At 40.9% G+C, this 14,952-nt stretch overlaps 2 protein-coding genes across 2 annotated transcripts; one reads left to right on the forward strand and one right to left on the reverse strand.

The window, feature by feature from the left end:
- Positions 1-10,253: 10,253 nt before the first annotated feature.
- Positions 10,254-11,241, forward strand: LOC135711993 (uncharacterized). The gene is made up of 4 exons (XM_065234967.1): positions 10,254-10,311; positions 10,375-10,788; positions 10,855-10,939; positions 11,000-11,241. Exons 1-4 carry the CDS (start codon positions 10,293-10,295, stop codon positions 11,151-11,153), a joined length of 672 nt encoding a protein of 223 aa, XP_065091039.1. The 5' UTR covers positions 10,254-10,292; the 3' UTR covers positions 11,154-11,241.
- LOC135711994 (developmentally-regulated GTP-binding protein 2-like) lies at positions 11,228-12,790 on the reverse strand. Its single transcript, XM_065234968.1, has 3 exons — positions 12,591-12,790; positions 11,663-12,528; positions 11,228-11,604 (listed from the first exon to the last, which is right to left on the reverse strand). The coding sequence occupies exons 1-3, from the start codon at positions 12,652-12,654 to the stop codon at positions 11,443-11,445; spliced, it is 1,092 nt and encodes a 363-aa protein (XP_065091040.1). The 5' UTR covers positions 12,655-12,790; the 3' UTR covers positions 11,228-11,442.
- Between the last annotated feature and the right edge of the window lie 2,162 nt (positions 12,791-14,952).

Consider the following 14,952-nt stretch of genomic DNA (forward strand, 5'->3'; position numbering starts at 1 on the left):
CAGCATCAGCTGCAGTGAAGCATAGCAGCCGAGATTCGTGCAGCCGTGACCGAGGCTGGAAACCTCGGTCCGGTCACGACATTTGTTTGTGTATATGTTTGTAAATCACAGAAACAACTTGAATATAAATGCATTTCTTTATAAACGGATACCATACACTAACTATTTATCAGGGTTTAATAAATCAGTGCTAACATTTGAAAACGGCACAAAAGCCATTTGTAAACAAATGGTTTGTGGGCCCTTTACTCACTACTTGAAGTACACTCACGCGACACAACAGCAACATCGGGTAGGGGAAATTTTCCCCTTCCTGACGATGCTGTTGGTTTGCGTGGGCGTTCTTCGGGTAGCGAGTAAAGGGCCCACAAACCATTTGTTTACAAATGGCTTTTGTGCCGTTTTCAAATGTTAGCACTGAAATACTCATCCCTTAAGTCCTCAATCCGAAATTTAATGTTCATATCTGATGGCAATTTAGGAACCAAATGTAATAAATGTATTCGAATTTTTAAGAGGTCCAAGTTCAACAAAATATGAATTCTAAAATATATACATAGTACCGAAATAAAAGGTAACTTCCACTGTATTTTAAATCAATATCAAGAAAAATGCACGAGAAGTTCACTAAATAGCTCAACGTAGTCTACGTCAACCATGCGGTCGTGTCTTGTACACAACCCCACCATTTTTTTTATAGGGGAAAAGTTGGCTTCGACAATACCTTAACCTATTATCGTCAGGGGGTAAACAACGTCCTTGAGAGCTCAATTTTGGCATGTGGATACATTGTGTTTCAGAGCAACTATTGGCCAAATTTGAGTGCTCTAGGAATTTGTTTACATCCTGACGATAATAGGGTAAGGTATTGCCGAAGCCAACATTTCCCCTATATGTTGAAATTACTGTCCAGAGCGTCGGCTGGAAGATAAGGTTGCTGAAATAAAATGAAGATATAACATAGTGTACTCACCATCGTATGTAGTGTTTATCATTTTTTTTATTGATTCAGGGGAAGACCGGGAGAAAAATCAAACAACGCAGATAGCGCCAAATCTTCTGATGCTTGCAATTTTGCAAACATGATTAATCATGTTTTCTTTCTCGATTCTAAAACTTTTCGGAAAGCGAGAAAACCACCAATCACACACGTATAACCGTCCGGGATGCAGAGTGCCAGCGCTAATCCGGCAAATGCAGCCGAAAACTATGAAAGCGAACGCACGCACAAAACAGAGAGCAAACTTTAGACACAACCGTATCCGAAGGGGTTCGAAACTGCACCAATATCAAACAGTGTTACATGCAAACGAAAAAGAGATACAACCAGGATTAGTTTTGTAAAGTAATAGTTTCATCTGAATACCCAACTAACCATACACACTAAGATTTTGTTTTCGTGTTCGGTAAATTTTACCGAAATCAGAACAGCTGAACGTTCGGTTAAACTTTGAACTTCATTTGACAGGCTATTGAACTTGAAAATAATTTCAAAACATGTTCAACCTTCACACATAACACGCGACGCGAGACAAGACACAACACTTATCGTTCTTACAACATTTAAAACGGATTAAAAATTACCTTTCTGTCGACCGGTTTCGGGCGCGATGCTGCCCATCTACGGGACAATGTCCGACTGGTTACAATAGGATTGCTACGCTGTTGTGTAGACGTCCAGAGAAGAGAGTTGTTACTGTATTTTCAGCTTCGTCAAGTTGAACAAAGATGATGTGATGGGAGGATCATCTTCATTCATCAGTGGTTCCTGTGTGTTGTTGATATGCATTGATTCCCATGCATTGAGGTGTGAGGGTTTTCGTATTGTTTTGATGAGCTTCGCACTTTTCCAATCAATTTGATGATTGGAGGCCGTCGTGTGCGCCGCCACAGCTGAATCGTTTGATTTATTGTTGTCGACAGCATTTTTGTGTTCTTTAAGCCGACATCCACTGATCGATACATCACCTCGGACTCCAATCACTTCGGCGCTCAAAAGCAAGCCGCCTTCCACTCTATGGCACACCGTCTCTATAATGTACCTATGGAGGAAGAAGAGTTCGCTGAAGAAAAGGAACGTATCTACAAGGCGGCGGAAGTAAATGGATACGAAAAGGAGTTCACCAGCAAAATTTTACAAAAACACAAACGCAAGAAACGCCTACAGAACATAACCACACTACAGCCGGAGAGGGATGAAGCTAAGAGGATTAGCCTACCATTTTATCCAAAAGTCACAAACCCAATCAAAAACACACTCAAACGTCAAGGACTACACATAGTACACAAAAGCGACAACACTCTACGCGACCTGTTGTGTAACCTTAAGGACAAGATTCCGGCGGATGAGCAGTCTGGAATTTACCGAATTCCTTGCCAGGATTGTCCCTCGGTGGTACATCGGACAAACTCGTCGCAAAGTAAAAGTCGCCTTAAAGAACACAAAAATGCTGTCGACAACAATAAATCAAACGATTCAGCTGTGGCGGCGCACACGACGGCCTCCAATCATCAAATTGATTGGAAAAGTGCGAAGCTCATCAAAACAATACGAAAACCCTCACACCTCAATGCATGGGAATCAATGCATATCAACAACACACAGGAACCACTGATGAATGAAGATGATCCTCCCATCACATCATCTTTGTTCAACTTGACGAAGCTGAAAATACAGTAACAACTCTCTTCTCTGGACGTCTACACAACAGCGTAGCAATCCTATTGTAACCAGTCGGACATTGTCCCGTAGATGGGCAGCATCGCGCCCGAAACCGGTCGACAGAAAGGTAATTTTTAATCCGTTTTAAATGTTGTAAGAACGATAAGTGTTGTGTCTTGTCTCGCGTCGCGTGTTATGTGTGTCGTGGAGTTCTTACGTTAGCACAAAAACAACATAAAAAATGTTCAACCTTGTTTATAATGATCAAATCTTGTCATTTTAGTGGAGATTTAGTTTCAAAGTAGCTGAAAAGCAATTGAATTAACCACTTCATTCGAGCAGTTAAAATGACATTTACAACCACTCGAACTTTGAAATAAAACATTATTTTGAGATTTTTTCTTCTAGAACCTAGAGAAAAGTAGCCAACCTATGTGCGTTTCATAAAAAAATTGAAGTTAGTTGGTCCAGTTTTGTGAAATCGCTGGTAGAAAGTCAAGCCAAAACTGCTTGACAAAGTGGTCAATTGAATTGCATAAATTTTACCGAATAGTTCAGCTGTTCAGATTTCGGTAAAAATAACCGAAGTCGGCGGGTTAAGGTTACCAATACTAATACCAACAATCAATACGAAACTAACGATTTTAAATTGGCTCACCACTTTAGTAGCCTATTGGTCCCAAGCAAACGATTAACGTACCCTATTCTAGTTGAAATTCTATTACTACACTATGTTTGTTTTGATTCGCTATGAAAGTTTGACAGATAACATCAGGGGTGTGTGGATTCATGCGGAACATGCAGGGGTGAGTGAAATAGCTTGGGACTGCTTGGGACCGTTGTTCTGGTACTGAGTGAGCCAAAAATAATAATGATTTTCTTCGGGACCCAGTGGTCTTAGAGTTACCTCTATGGTAATATGCCGAGCGTGGTTATATCACAAAAACCACGCAGGAACGGAAATCGATGGAGCTGAAGAATAGTGAGGTAAATTATACACAGTATTTTAAAGGAGCCAACTCTAAGCAGGTAATAAAAGCAATTAATAATCAAACAACCATAAAAAGGTAAAAATTAATTTATTTATTTTAAATACAGTAATGGCCCGATTTTGTCAGACCCTCCGCGCTTCAGTCTTTTTTATTTCAATAATGTCACATACCTATAAATCTAAATTTTTCTCATTCATCGTTAAGAGGGATATTTAAAGTATATTTTGGTGCAATAGGTTCAAGAAGATTACTGAAAACGGGGATTGGGTTTTGTAGAACATTGGAAAACATTTTCAAAAAAGGGGGCTGACAAAATCCATTTACATTTACATGATTTATCACATATTTCCGGGGAGCTTCGAGGTTGGAGCGTAGTTGCTTTTGTAGATAGGCACGCCATTTGTCGGTTTCTCGCGAATTTGGGCTCAGTCTGGAAAAACTAATAACACAAACAGGTAGAGGAATAGTTCCTCTATGATTTGGTATAGTTTGTTAGCAGGATTGTTCTTTTGTTCGCGGGAGACCGGCGATTGACGTGTTTGTTTAAAGGGGCGATTGCGCACAGTTCGCGGGGTTCTCCGGATTTATGGTCGTAATCTAATACACACAGTTGATCACAATACGAGCCTAAAAGCTGCAGTGACCTAGTGAGCACCATAGCTCGAGTCGTCTGTCAGTATTGTGTATCGCATGGAGAGCCCAACCGAGATACTAGCCCAGCGTTGCCAGATTGTTTTCAAGCCTATCGGTATCAAATGTTTAAAAAATCGGTATTTATCGGTATTCACTATTTTAAATCGTTTTATATTGTTGCCTTTTTGTAGGCGAAAATTCAAACCTTTGGACTAAGAACGAAGTAGTAAGTCGGAAGAAATTTCCGGGAATATTTGAACTAGTCTCTTAATGATACCGAAAAAACTTCCAGAGAAAGAATGAAGAAGATCTTGTGATGGAAGTTTGCAGGAAATTCTTAGAAAAACATCCGATGAGGATTTTCCAAGACAAATATTGAGAAACTTCTGGCGAAAATTTTAGAAACTGTCGGAAAAAATCAGATAACACACCCAGGAAACAAGAAAAGTTTTGAAAATTGGAAGGCAATTCCAGGGGAAGCTCGGAAAAACCTTCCAATAGAAGTCGGAAAAAAAACCTATGGAGAAACTTCCAGAGGATGAAAGAAACCTCTGGGAGAACTTCCTGGAACACTGGGAGAAACTTACTAAGGTAGATTGGAAGAAACTTCTGGAAAAAGGCGAAAGCCAGAGGGCTTACGGAACAGAAGGAGAAGTTGGGAAAAATCAGGAAGAAATAGAATTCTGGGCGATTTTAGCTACATTTCCTGAAGTTCCTTACATGATCAAATGATCCAGCAATATTCCTGATATTTATAAAACATCCCTGAAATCCCACAATTTCTCGGAAGTTTTCAGAGCATTCCTGAAATGCACTTCGGAATATTCCTTAATTCTTTGGAACTCCTTGAAAGTTCTAGCAATTTTCCAGAAATTAATGGGGCTGTTTTGAAGTTTACAAAGTTTTCATGAACCTCTGGGAACTTTGCTGAAGTTTTTGGAAATTCCTTGAGTTTCTTGGAACTCCTTTAAAGGTTAATTTTTTTTCATGAATTGGCGTGTCCTGATGTTCTCAGAGTTTCCCTAAAGTTACCTCAATTCAGCTGAAACAAATGGAAGTGTCATGAAAACCATTAAGTTTCTATGAAGTTCTTTGGACTTGTGAAGTTTCCATATTATTTCAGATGTTTTCTCCAGTTCACGGGAGTTCTCTGGACTTTCCTGAAACTCCCGGGTTCTCACATTTCACCAGCAATTAATGAAACTGTCTTTAATTTATCGGAACTTACCACCCTTACATATCTTTAAAATTACCCAAAAGTGCGAACTATTCTGCAGTTTAAGAATTTCTGAAAAGATCCTGCAGTGTTCCTGAAGCTAATGGAACCGCAATAAATCTCTGGAAACATTTCTGAAGTTCCGGGGAAGTTGAAAAAACTGATGCGAGAAGACGAAGTAGAAGGCGACCTGCGGACCATTCGTAGACTACGAGGCTGACGACGTGTGGCCATGGATCGAGTAGAGTGGAGACGACTTCTTCGGACAGCAGAGGACAACAAGGCCTTAGCCTGATTGGTAAGATAAGGGAGAAGACGGAAGAACCTTTCAAGGGCAGCCAAAAGAAGCTTCAAAGGGAAGTCGAAATAGATTTCCGAAAGGAATTGTAAAATAACCTCGAAAATAACTTACAGGGTAAGGTGGACGAAAATTGCTAGGGAAAGTTGGAAGAAACTTCGAAGGGAAGATTAGAGAAATTTCAGGAAGGAAAAATTAACATTTTGATTGATTTATTTGTTCATTGAATAAAAGTATTTCCCGATTTACAGGAAATACCGGGATGCGCCATCAGCTGAAAAAAGGCTAGGAAATGGAAGCTTTTGTCGAAAGAATATCAAGCAGAATACATTTTTAAAGAACATTTTTTTTAGAGCTGGCTCAAAAATTTGAATGTTTAAAAAGATAAAAGCCTCTCTCAATAGTTTCAGCGCGGGCGAGCAGTAATCATTTTGATTATTAAAAAATCGGTATAAATCGGTATTAAAACTCAAAAATCGGTATTCTGAGTTACCTTATCTGTACATCGGTATCAAGTTTGAAAATCGGTATAAATACCGATAAATCGGTATATCTGGCAACGCTGTGCTAGCCTATTAAGACCAATGACGTTTATATAAGGTCTGGGCCAAAGGGCTTGTTGGTGTTAGTGACGTGTGCAAATGTTTAGTGGTGTGCGTATTTTATAGCAATGTTTATCTTTTTACACGAAACAGCTGTTGGCAGTGACGTATTTCTATCTGTTCTCAGTATGTTGGCAGTGACGTATTTCTATCTGTTCGCAGATGTTCAGCAATGTTTACTTCTAACACCAGCAAGCTGCTTGTTGGCCCAGACCTTATATAAATGTCATTGTATTAAGACTGCAGTTGGTCAACTCTCGAAAAAAAAAATCAAACTGTTCCATATTGGACACACACACGGCGCCTGCACGGTAATGTGGGCCGTCAGAATGGTTCATTGGTTGCGAAGTAAAGTGCTTCTCAAACTGAAGCGGTACATTTCTCAATTTTTTCAACGTTATCCTAACGTAAACTTAATATTATCACCCATATGTCCGTCCACGCCCGAAACCCATCCACCACACAAAATCAAATAAAAATTGCCTTTTACTCAGGCACTTTTGAGCAAACTGCAATCACTCTCTCATACTCGAAATGTGCCACGACCAAAATGGCACAACGACGCCCTATACGCTATCTGACCAAAGCGCAGGGTAAATAAATTTAAAAATCCTATACTCGGACAGTATATAGTGTAATAGCAGGAGCATCGATTGACACTGATAGCTCGACTTTGTTTACATTTGTTACTTTCGACGTAATGAAAATTTGCTCTTGAATTGTTCAATTTGGATTGCCATAATTCTAAGCACAGCTAAATTATTGTTATTGTTATTGCTCAGTTCACACCCTGGCAGGCTACTGCCTACCGATCTGCACTTAAGCCAGGCATGAACCTACGGAAATGTAGTCGTGGTCTATGCTAGACCGTATAGCATAACGACTTTCCTTTCACTAGCAGGCTTTTTGGTCCCACTAGCGTCCGATTAGGGAATAGTAAGAGATTAAAAGAGTAAAGAAGAGAGATAGAGAATGTTGTTGTTTTGCTGAAAAAAAAAAAAAAAACACACGTTGGCTTGTTGTGCAACATCAAGTTTGTTCGCTTTCATTCCGTTCCAAAGGGCAACGTCCATCTTCGTCGTACTCAAATACCTGGGAACATCCAGAGGTGCACAGGGCCAACGTGAAAGACTTCTATTCTGGGCAGCTGCTTGACCTGGGCCCAAGTCAAATTCCTATCGGCTTGCTTAATTTACTTGTTGACGCTCCGTTGCCTTAGTATTTGCCTTTGCTGCGATGTTCTGGCGGATTTAATTCATAATCAAATGCTTGCCTACAGACTTCGTTTCTATTGCTATCGGCTTCTGATGACATTTACATCTGAGATCCATTTGTGAGGCCACCAGCCACAAGTTATATACCGCAGGCAGCGGTTGATGAGACCTGCAACATTTAGTGTTCTCCACTGGTGCTGCACAGATTCCACGTTTTAATCGAAGTTTCGAATTTTGGTACGTTGACCAAAATGATTTGATCTCCGCTTTTGTGTAAATGTCATATTATCACCGACCTTATTACTATCATCTTAGTGTGTGACATCAGGTGTACGCTCCTCTGTGTTTTCGTTACCAATGCAGTTAATTTGACACGTTTGTTGCATTCCCGTTATGTCTCAATATTATTCTTGCTGAACCACCGTCAAACCCCCTATCCAGAGGCAGCGGGCCACCTTAACACCTGAAATTATACAAAAACAAATCAAACATTAGCACCAACCCCCCCCCTTCCTCGATTGCAACAGCTCCAAGCCATGCAACAGGATCATTTCGTGCCCCATGACAACTTGATCCAGTTGCTTGCAGGTTCATTGTTTTGGCGCCAGCCGGGAGAGACTTGGTCCTGTACCAAATGCTTTCCTTGTCTCCATTCCGCTCAGCTTCTCGCAATTGATTGTGATATAGTGGGCGGAATATTACAATGTGAGACAATTCAAAGCAGACGTCTTCCAAATTTGGCCGATCGTCAGGTAATCAGTAGGTTACCACCTGGCACCTCTTAGCAAGCACTATGCTACGAAGCGGACCGGAAGTTTCAATGAACAACCTCCCCCATAATTCTAAGCACAGCTAAATTATGCACGAAATTTTGAAAACATATGACCAACGTGTCAGAATGTCTGCAATCCACCTAGAGCAGCCCACGACTCACCGGTGGATCACGACACATATATTGAGAAACGCTGCTCTAAGGAATGAATAAAGTTTCTATCTAAGCAGCTTAAAGCTCGACTATCAAAAATACAACTGGAAACGGAACATCTTTTAACCAGTCACTTAGAAACCTTTAAATCAATACCTTTTTTTCGTACAAGCAAGATCATAATCCTAAATTGTCATTGAATAGCTGATTCTCTGAGCTTATCAGACACACAATGAGAAGCTACACTCAAAAAATAAATCACATTTCCAATGGAAAATATCCATTAGAATTCCACATAACTTTCATGTGATCTCATAATTGGGAATCGCAATACAAAATCACATGAACCTTATGTGTCCAATGAAATTTATGTGATTTATCACATAGAATTCATGTGATCATATGAATGTTATGTGAATTTCAGATACGAATCATTAATTTAGTTATTGGAAAAATATCATGTGCGTTCCCAATGGAAACTATACGAAAACTTTTTTCGGTGTAGAACTACAAGTATTCAGGAAAATTATCCTCTTCTCTTAACTGTTAACTCTTAAAAGCATTTACACAAAGACGCTCTAACCCACTCATAGAGGCACACCAATCCACTCAGAGGTTAAATTTTGTCAGACCCAACTTGCTGTACCATCTATTATGGTGATACTCTAAGGAAGCCTTAGCGTGAAACTTCAAAAGCATAAATATCAGCTCCAACAAAACATACAAATATGAAATTGCCACTCCCTGGTTGCTGCGCTACAACAAACAGAGAGTAGCAATGTTATAATTGTATGTTTTGTGAAAGCTGACATTTGTGCTCTTGAAGTTTCACGCTAAGGCTTCCTTAGAGTATCACCCACTTGAGACGAACTAACCCACTTGAATGTTTAATTTTTGCACATTTTGCAAAGCCTAGCGTTTACTCAATGACGCACATGGATTCTTGCCGACCCTGATGTGGATTCCACTACAACTCAGAGACGTGTCAACCCAGTGGGAGTTGGATTATTATTGACAGTCTAGGCCCAACATAATCAAAATGCCCTTTATTTGAGTATATTCTGTTCAACTTTCAAAAAATCATGCAATTAAAATCCTTCATTTGAGAAACCACAAGCTCAAAACGTGACAACTCTTAATTAACTAACATCCTCAAACTACACAATCACATCATGCGAGCAGCTTAAAATGATGTTTCCTACAATTCGAACTCGGTAAATTTTTCACTGAGTTCCAGCAAAATAAAATGTCGAGCTGCTCAAGAAAATGCTTTACCCATCTCGGCAAAACAAATCCAAGTTCTCCAGAAGAAAAATTCTGTGAAAGCTCGATCAATCGTTTCCGTGTCCTAAACAGTAACCGTCCCTACCTATCCACATCAAACATTGACACATTTTGTTTACAAAAGCTGATAGGCGCTTTTCAAATGTTACGCGAGAAAACAGTCTTTTATTTTGCTTACGTTGTATATAATTCGCACGTGATACATGTCACACAACTACTAAAGTAATACGTAAATTGACCAAATTAACTGGCCTGTCCATGCCGAAACGAGTACCTGACGTCATGCAACTGCAGTTTACTACTGTAATCTATCGCTGTTCTTTTCAACATTTTGCTATGTAGTAGTACCATGCATCTTATATGGCAGTAGCATGATAATTATATGAATCATATGTAGGTACCTGTTTAGTTATATGGTATGATATAAATCGACCGCTGGTACAGTGTAATCCATCAAACTACCGTTATGAGCCAAATTCACGCCGGTAAATTTAAATCTTTTAAACATTCCTGTCAATCTAATAGAGATTAATCCACCCGTTTTAAAGGTATCAACTGCGACGCCTGTGGCGTGCAGAACTTTGCAGGCATCCGCTACGCTTGCCTCAGCTGTCAGGATTACGACCTGTGCGAGAGCTGCCAACAACGGACTGCCTTCACGAAGAAACACGCCCCCTTTCATCCGATGCAGGCCATTCTCACGCAGTACGATTTCGTGCAAAAGCATCATTCGACAGCCGGGTCGTCAACGGAATTCAAAATTTATCGCTGTCCACACTGTGGCAACGATGGGTTCAGCTTGACGACGTTGCTCGCGCATGTGAAGGCTCTGCATGCGGAATGCAATGGCAAGGTTCGCTGTCCGGTTTGCGTCATGTTCCGCATAGGACGCTATGGGTCGGATCTGCTCGATTGGAGCTTGGCGTTCCACATTGAGAATGGACACATGAGTTTCAGCACCGGTATGTTTGGCTAGTGTCGCGAAGATCCCACTGGAAAGATGATTTTTTGCTTGCGATTGATTTCAGATGTGGAACACGTGTTCAAAACGCTCCAGTATGGGGCATCGTCCTATTCGAAAGGAAATCCTTCCTGGTCCTTTGATGCCGATGGGTAAGCACATGCTTTAACCACCAGTATGGGATTACAACCGCCCACGTTTTGTAATTTCAGGGCATCCTGTAACATTTGCTCTGCAAAGCTGGGGCATGATGAAAATCTGTACCGTTTCCTGCAATGCGGCCATGGATTCCATCACAAATGTATTGACTCGTGGTTGATAAACAATCACATGAACTGCCCGCTTTGCTGCCTTCCGAGAACGTAATTGTAATTCAAAGTGAAAAACCTGTAAACCAATAAATCCCAAGGCTTTCGGATGACTAGAATTTGCTTAAACTGTTCGTTGCGTTACGTAATAGTTATATTGTAATAATAAATGATTAACCACTTCTCTTCATGGGGCGTTGATCGACTTTCTAACTATTTTCAATCCTCGATGAGCTCGTTTCCCAAGCAATCGCAAATTCAGTTGGTATAAGAGGATGATGCGTATGAAGACGCTGCATAAAAAAGTTCCAAGCAAACCTACCTGTTCGTACGGCGATCCAAGCGGCTTACTTTTTAACAACCTGAATAACGTCTTCGTCTTGCATGATGTGCGAAATTCCGACTCGCTGTGGAGAATATTTCGTGGAAGTACCCCAAACCAACGCGTACTTGAACTGATCCGCCAGTGTTCGATGGATCGCGTGGCACACATGCTCTACTGAGACGCCCTGAAACATAAAAAATGATTCACCGTTACAATATCGGATATTCCCCGGGGCGTCTTACCCTTCTCAGAATCAATCCATCGTCGAAATCCGGAGGCGCACCGGGCTTCTTCGTGTACACTCTAATCAGCATCAGATGTTCCCAAAGTACCTCCAGCAGGTAGTCCAAATTCAGATGCATATTACAACTGACCACCACGCTGAAGTCCTGCCGCGCCAGCCGATCCACCTCCTCGATCGAAATCTGATCAATCTTGTTGTAAACGTAGATGCACGGCAAGTAGATCCGATTGCCCGAAACCACGTCGATGAACTCATCTTCGTTGCAATCCTCCCTGAACAGCACCTCCGCGTTGAAAATCTTAAACGAGTGCAAAATCGTCTGTACCATCTTCTCGTTGCACCTCGTCAGCGGACAGGTCGAATTGAAGCTCACGCCACCACCCTTCTTGATCTTGAAGTAGATATTAGGTTTCCGCTTGTTCAATCTCAGCCCCACCGATTCCAACTCGTACTCCAGCAGCTCCCGGTGCACGTTCGGCTTCGTAGCATCCAACATCATCAGTACCAGATCTGCCGTCCGAGCCACGGCAATAACCTGCCGTCCACGGCCCTTACCCTGGGCGGCACCCTCAATGATTCCCGGTAGATCCAGTAGCTGAATATTCGCTCCCTTGTAGTCAATTACACCCGGAATACAGGTCAGCGTCGTAAACTCGTAGTTGGCCGCTTCGGATTCCGTTTTGGTCAGCGTCGACAGCAGCGTGGACTTACCGACCGAAGGGAACCCGATGAGCGCAATTCGAGCGTCACCCGATTTCAGCACATCGAAACCTTCACCCTTTTCGCCCTTCTTCGAGGGTTCTAGCAGTTGCGACCGGTACTTGGCGAGCTTCGCCTTCAGCAACCCCAAATGGTACTCGGTGGCTGTGGAGAAAGTTCAATCATCCGGTCAACATCCAGAATCAAAACAAAAACTTGTTGGTTACCTTTATTCTTTTGGGTTTTGGCGATTTCCTTCTCGATATCGGAGATTTTCTCCAGGATACCCATGATGGATCGACAACCTCGCGGATGATTGCACGAGAAAAATGGAAATGATAAATCGGATTCTTGGGTTTTTTTTGCGACAAAATTACGGATTTCTCCGTGAACGAGGCGACGAAAGGAAGAAAAACGCACCACGACCGGGTTGATTGTTGTGACGTTTCGAAGCTTTTTGACAGCAAGTGTGAAATATTTCCACTGCAGTGCTGCCGTTTGAGGTATTTTTTTATTTTTGTTGAAATCTTTCTCTGACCAAGACGAATCTACTGTGTCAGGTGTTCGGAAATGATCACTAAAGGTTCACCATAAAAATAATATCGATCAACGCAATTCATGCTGATGTGACCCTGGGAGGGAGAAGCAAACTCGAAAAATTTGAACGTCAAAAAGGAGCCAGAATCAAGCTGTCACGAACCGTCATTGGGAGCCATGCAGTTTGATGATACTTTTCTTACAGTTCAACAAGAATACACAAGGTGGTATAAGGTGATCCAAGAGACGTTTCTCAGTGTAATGCAATGTAACGGATACACTTAGATGACAAACTATGAGCATGAGCATGAGCATGGTTTGTATACGAGCAATATACAACAACTATACAAGTGTGACCATGGATGTGCTCATAATTTATTATACAAATGATGCTCATGTTCATAGTTTGTCATACAAGTGTATCCGCGGCATAACTGACAGCTAGAAATCTAGAGTGTGTGAGTGATCTAGTGTAGATGAATCGAAAATACCCAAATTGACAGCTCCTTGATAATTTCAAAGAAATTTGGTGCTTTGTGAAAATTCGGGAAATCTTCGTAGAATTTTGAACCTTGTACACGTTTGGGAAACTTCGTTGAAGGTAAGGGACCTTTGTTTTATTTTAATAAACTTCTTAAAATTTTATTTAGCTTCAGGGCACTTCGTTCAAGTCTAACGGACTTAAAATTGATCAGGAAATTTCGTATAAATTCAGGAAGCTTTGTAGAACTTCACAGAAAATCAACGAAATTCTTAAAAGTTCAGGGAACGTAGCAATTCAAGGAACTTCCTAAAACTTGATATGCTGTGATTTTTTTTTCAGCCAAATTTGTAGAAGCTAAGTGAATGTCGTAGAAGATCAGGGAGTTTTGTAGAAGCTCAAGGAGTATTGTAGAAGTTCAACATACTTGTTAGAACTTCAGATATAGGAAACTTACTGGAAGTTTTAAGGACATTGTTTCGCCCGATGCTTCGCCCAGATGCTTAGGAAAATTCGTAGAAAGGTTCAAGTTTTTTTAACGTAATGATATGGGAACTTTGTATATGTTCAAGGAACATTGGAGCAATTTGTTCATCCCTAAATTTGGTGGCTAAGTACGGTGCTGCTTTTGAGTTGGTAGTAGGAGTACTTTTGACCGATATGGGTGGATCATATGATGGACCCCTAATAAACAAATACCACCAATGAACTGTATCCCGGATGGGAAAACTATCCCACAAATGGTTTGGATGATACCTCGAACACGTCGTTAAGCTCTCTTTTATGGTTATTTTTATTAGGCATGGCCGTGGAGATACAAAGAGAATATTGCTCGACTTAACTTGCTCGACTTAACTCGCATGGTGCACTGAAGATTGAATGTGAGTTGAAAATCCTATAGATCACTGCATCAATCCTAACCTAACTTTCGTTTGACATTTTTGCCGGGTTTGTTTTGCTCGCTATTTTCTCTTCTGCTTTGATGTTTACTTTCGGTTCGCTCGTCAGTCAGTCATTAGCAGTGCGTGCAGATACAAAAATCAAAGCAAGTCGATTTAACTGAATGTTTGTAGGCGTCAAACTGTGAAGCTGATCTCCGGTTGTATCGTCCAATGTTTTTTGATTATTTATATCTGTTTTAAAATGCCGAAAGTTTGTGTGTTGAACCATTGTCATACGTCCGAATCAGCTCGAAGCATGTACAGCTTCCTTTCGTTGGATTAGAGCTCATTTATCAGCCGGCTTAATATACTTCGAAGAGATCGATGGCTTGTTGCTCTAGGTTTGAAAGATACTTTGAGATGGAGTACGAAATATGTATGCGGTAGACATTTTTTCTCAGGTTAGATTTAACTTGAAAGTTAATTAATTAGTATTGATTGAATAATAAGGTTACTTGTCGAACAATAGGAATACCAGCTAAATCAACAGATGTGAACAACCCGGATTGGGTTCCATCATTATTCTTACCAATTAAGAACACAGCACAGTGCTGCACAGATGATGCCAACAATGATAAACTAGAGGATAACCTGCCAAGTGCCTCGAACCCTATAAATCAATCAACACAA

Source organism: Ochlerotatus camptorhynchus, unplaced genomic scaffold, assembly GCF_037179485.1.
Source record: "Ochlerotatus camptorhynchus isolate MF236.1 unplaced genomic scaffold, CSIRO-AGI_Acam_v1.1 ptg000450l, whole genome shotgun sequence".
Taxonomy (NCBI): domain Eukaryota; kingdom Metazoa; phylum Arthropoda; class Insecta; order Diptera; family Culicidae; genus Ochlerotatus; species Ochlerotatus camptorhynchus.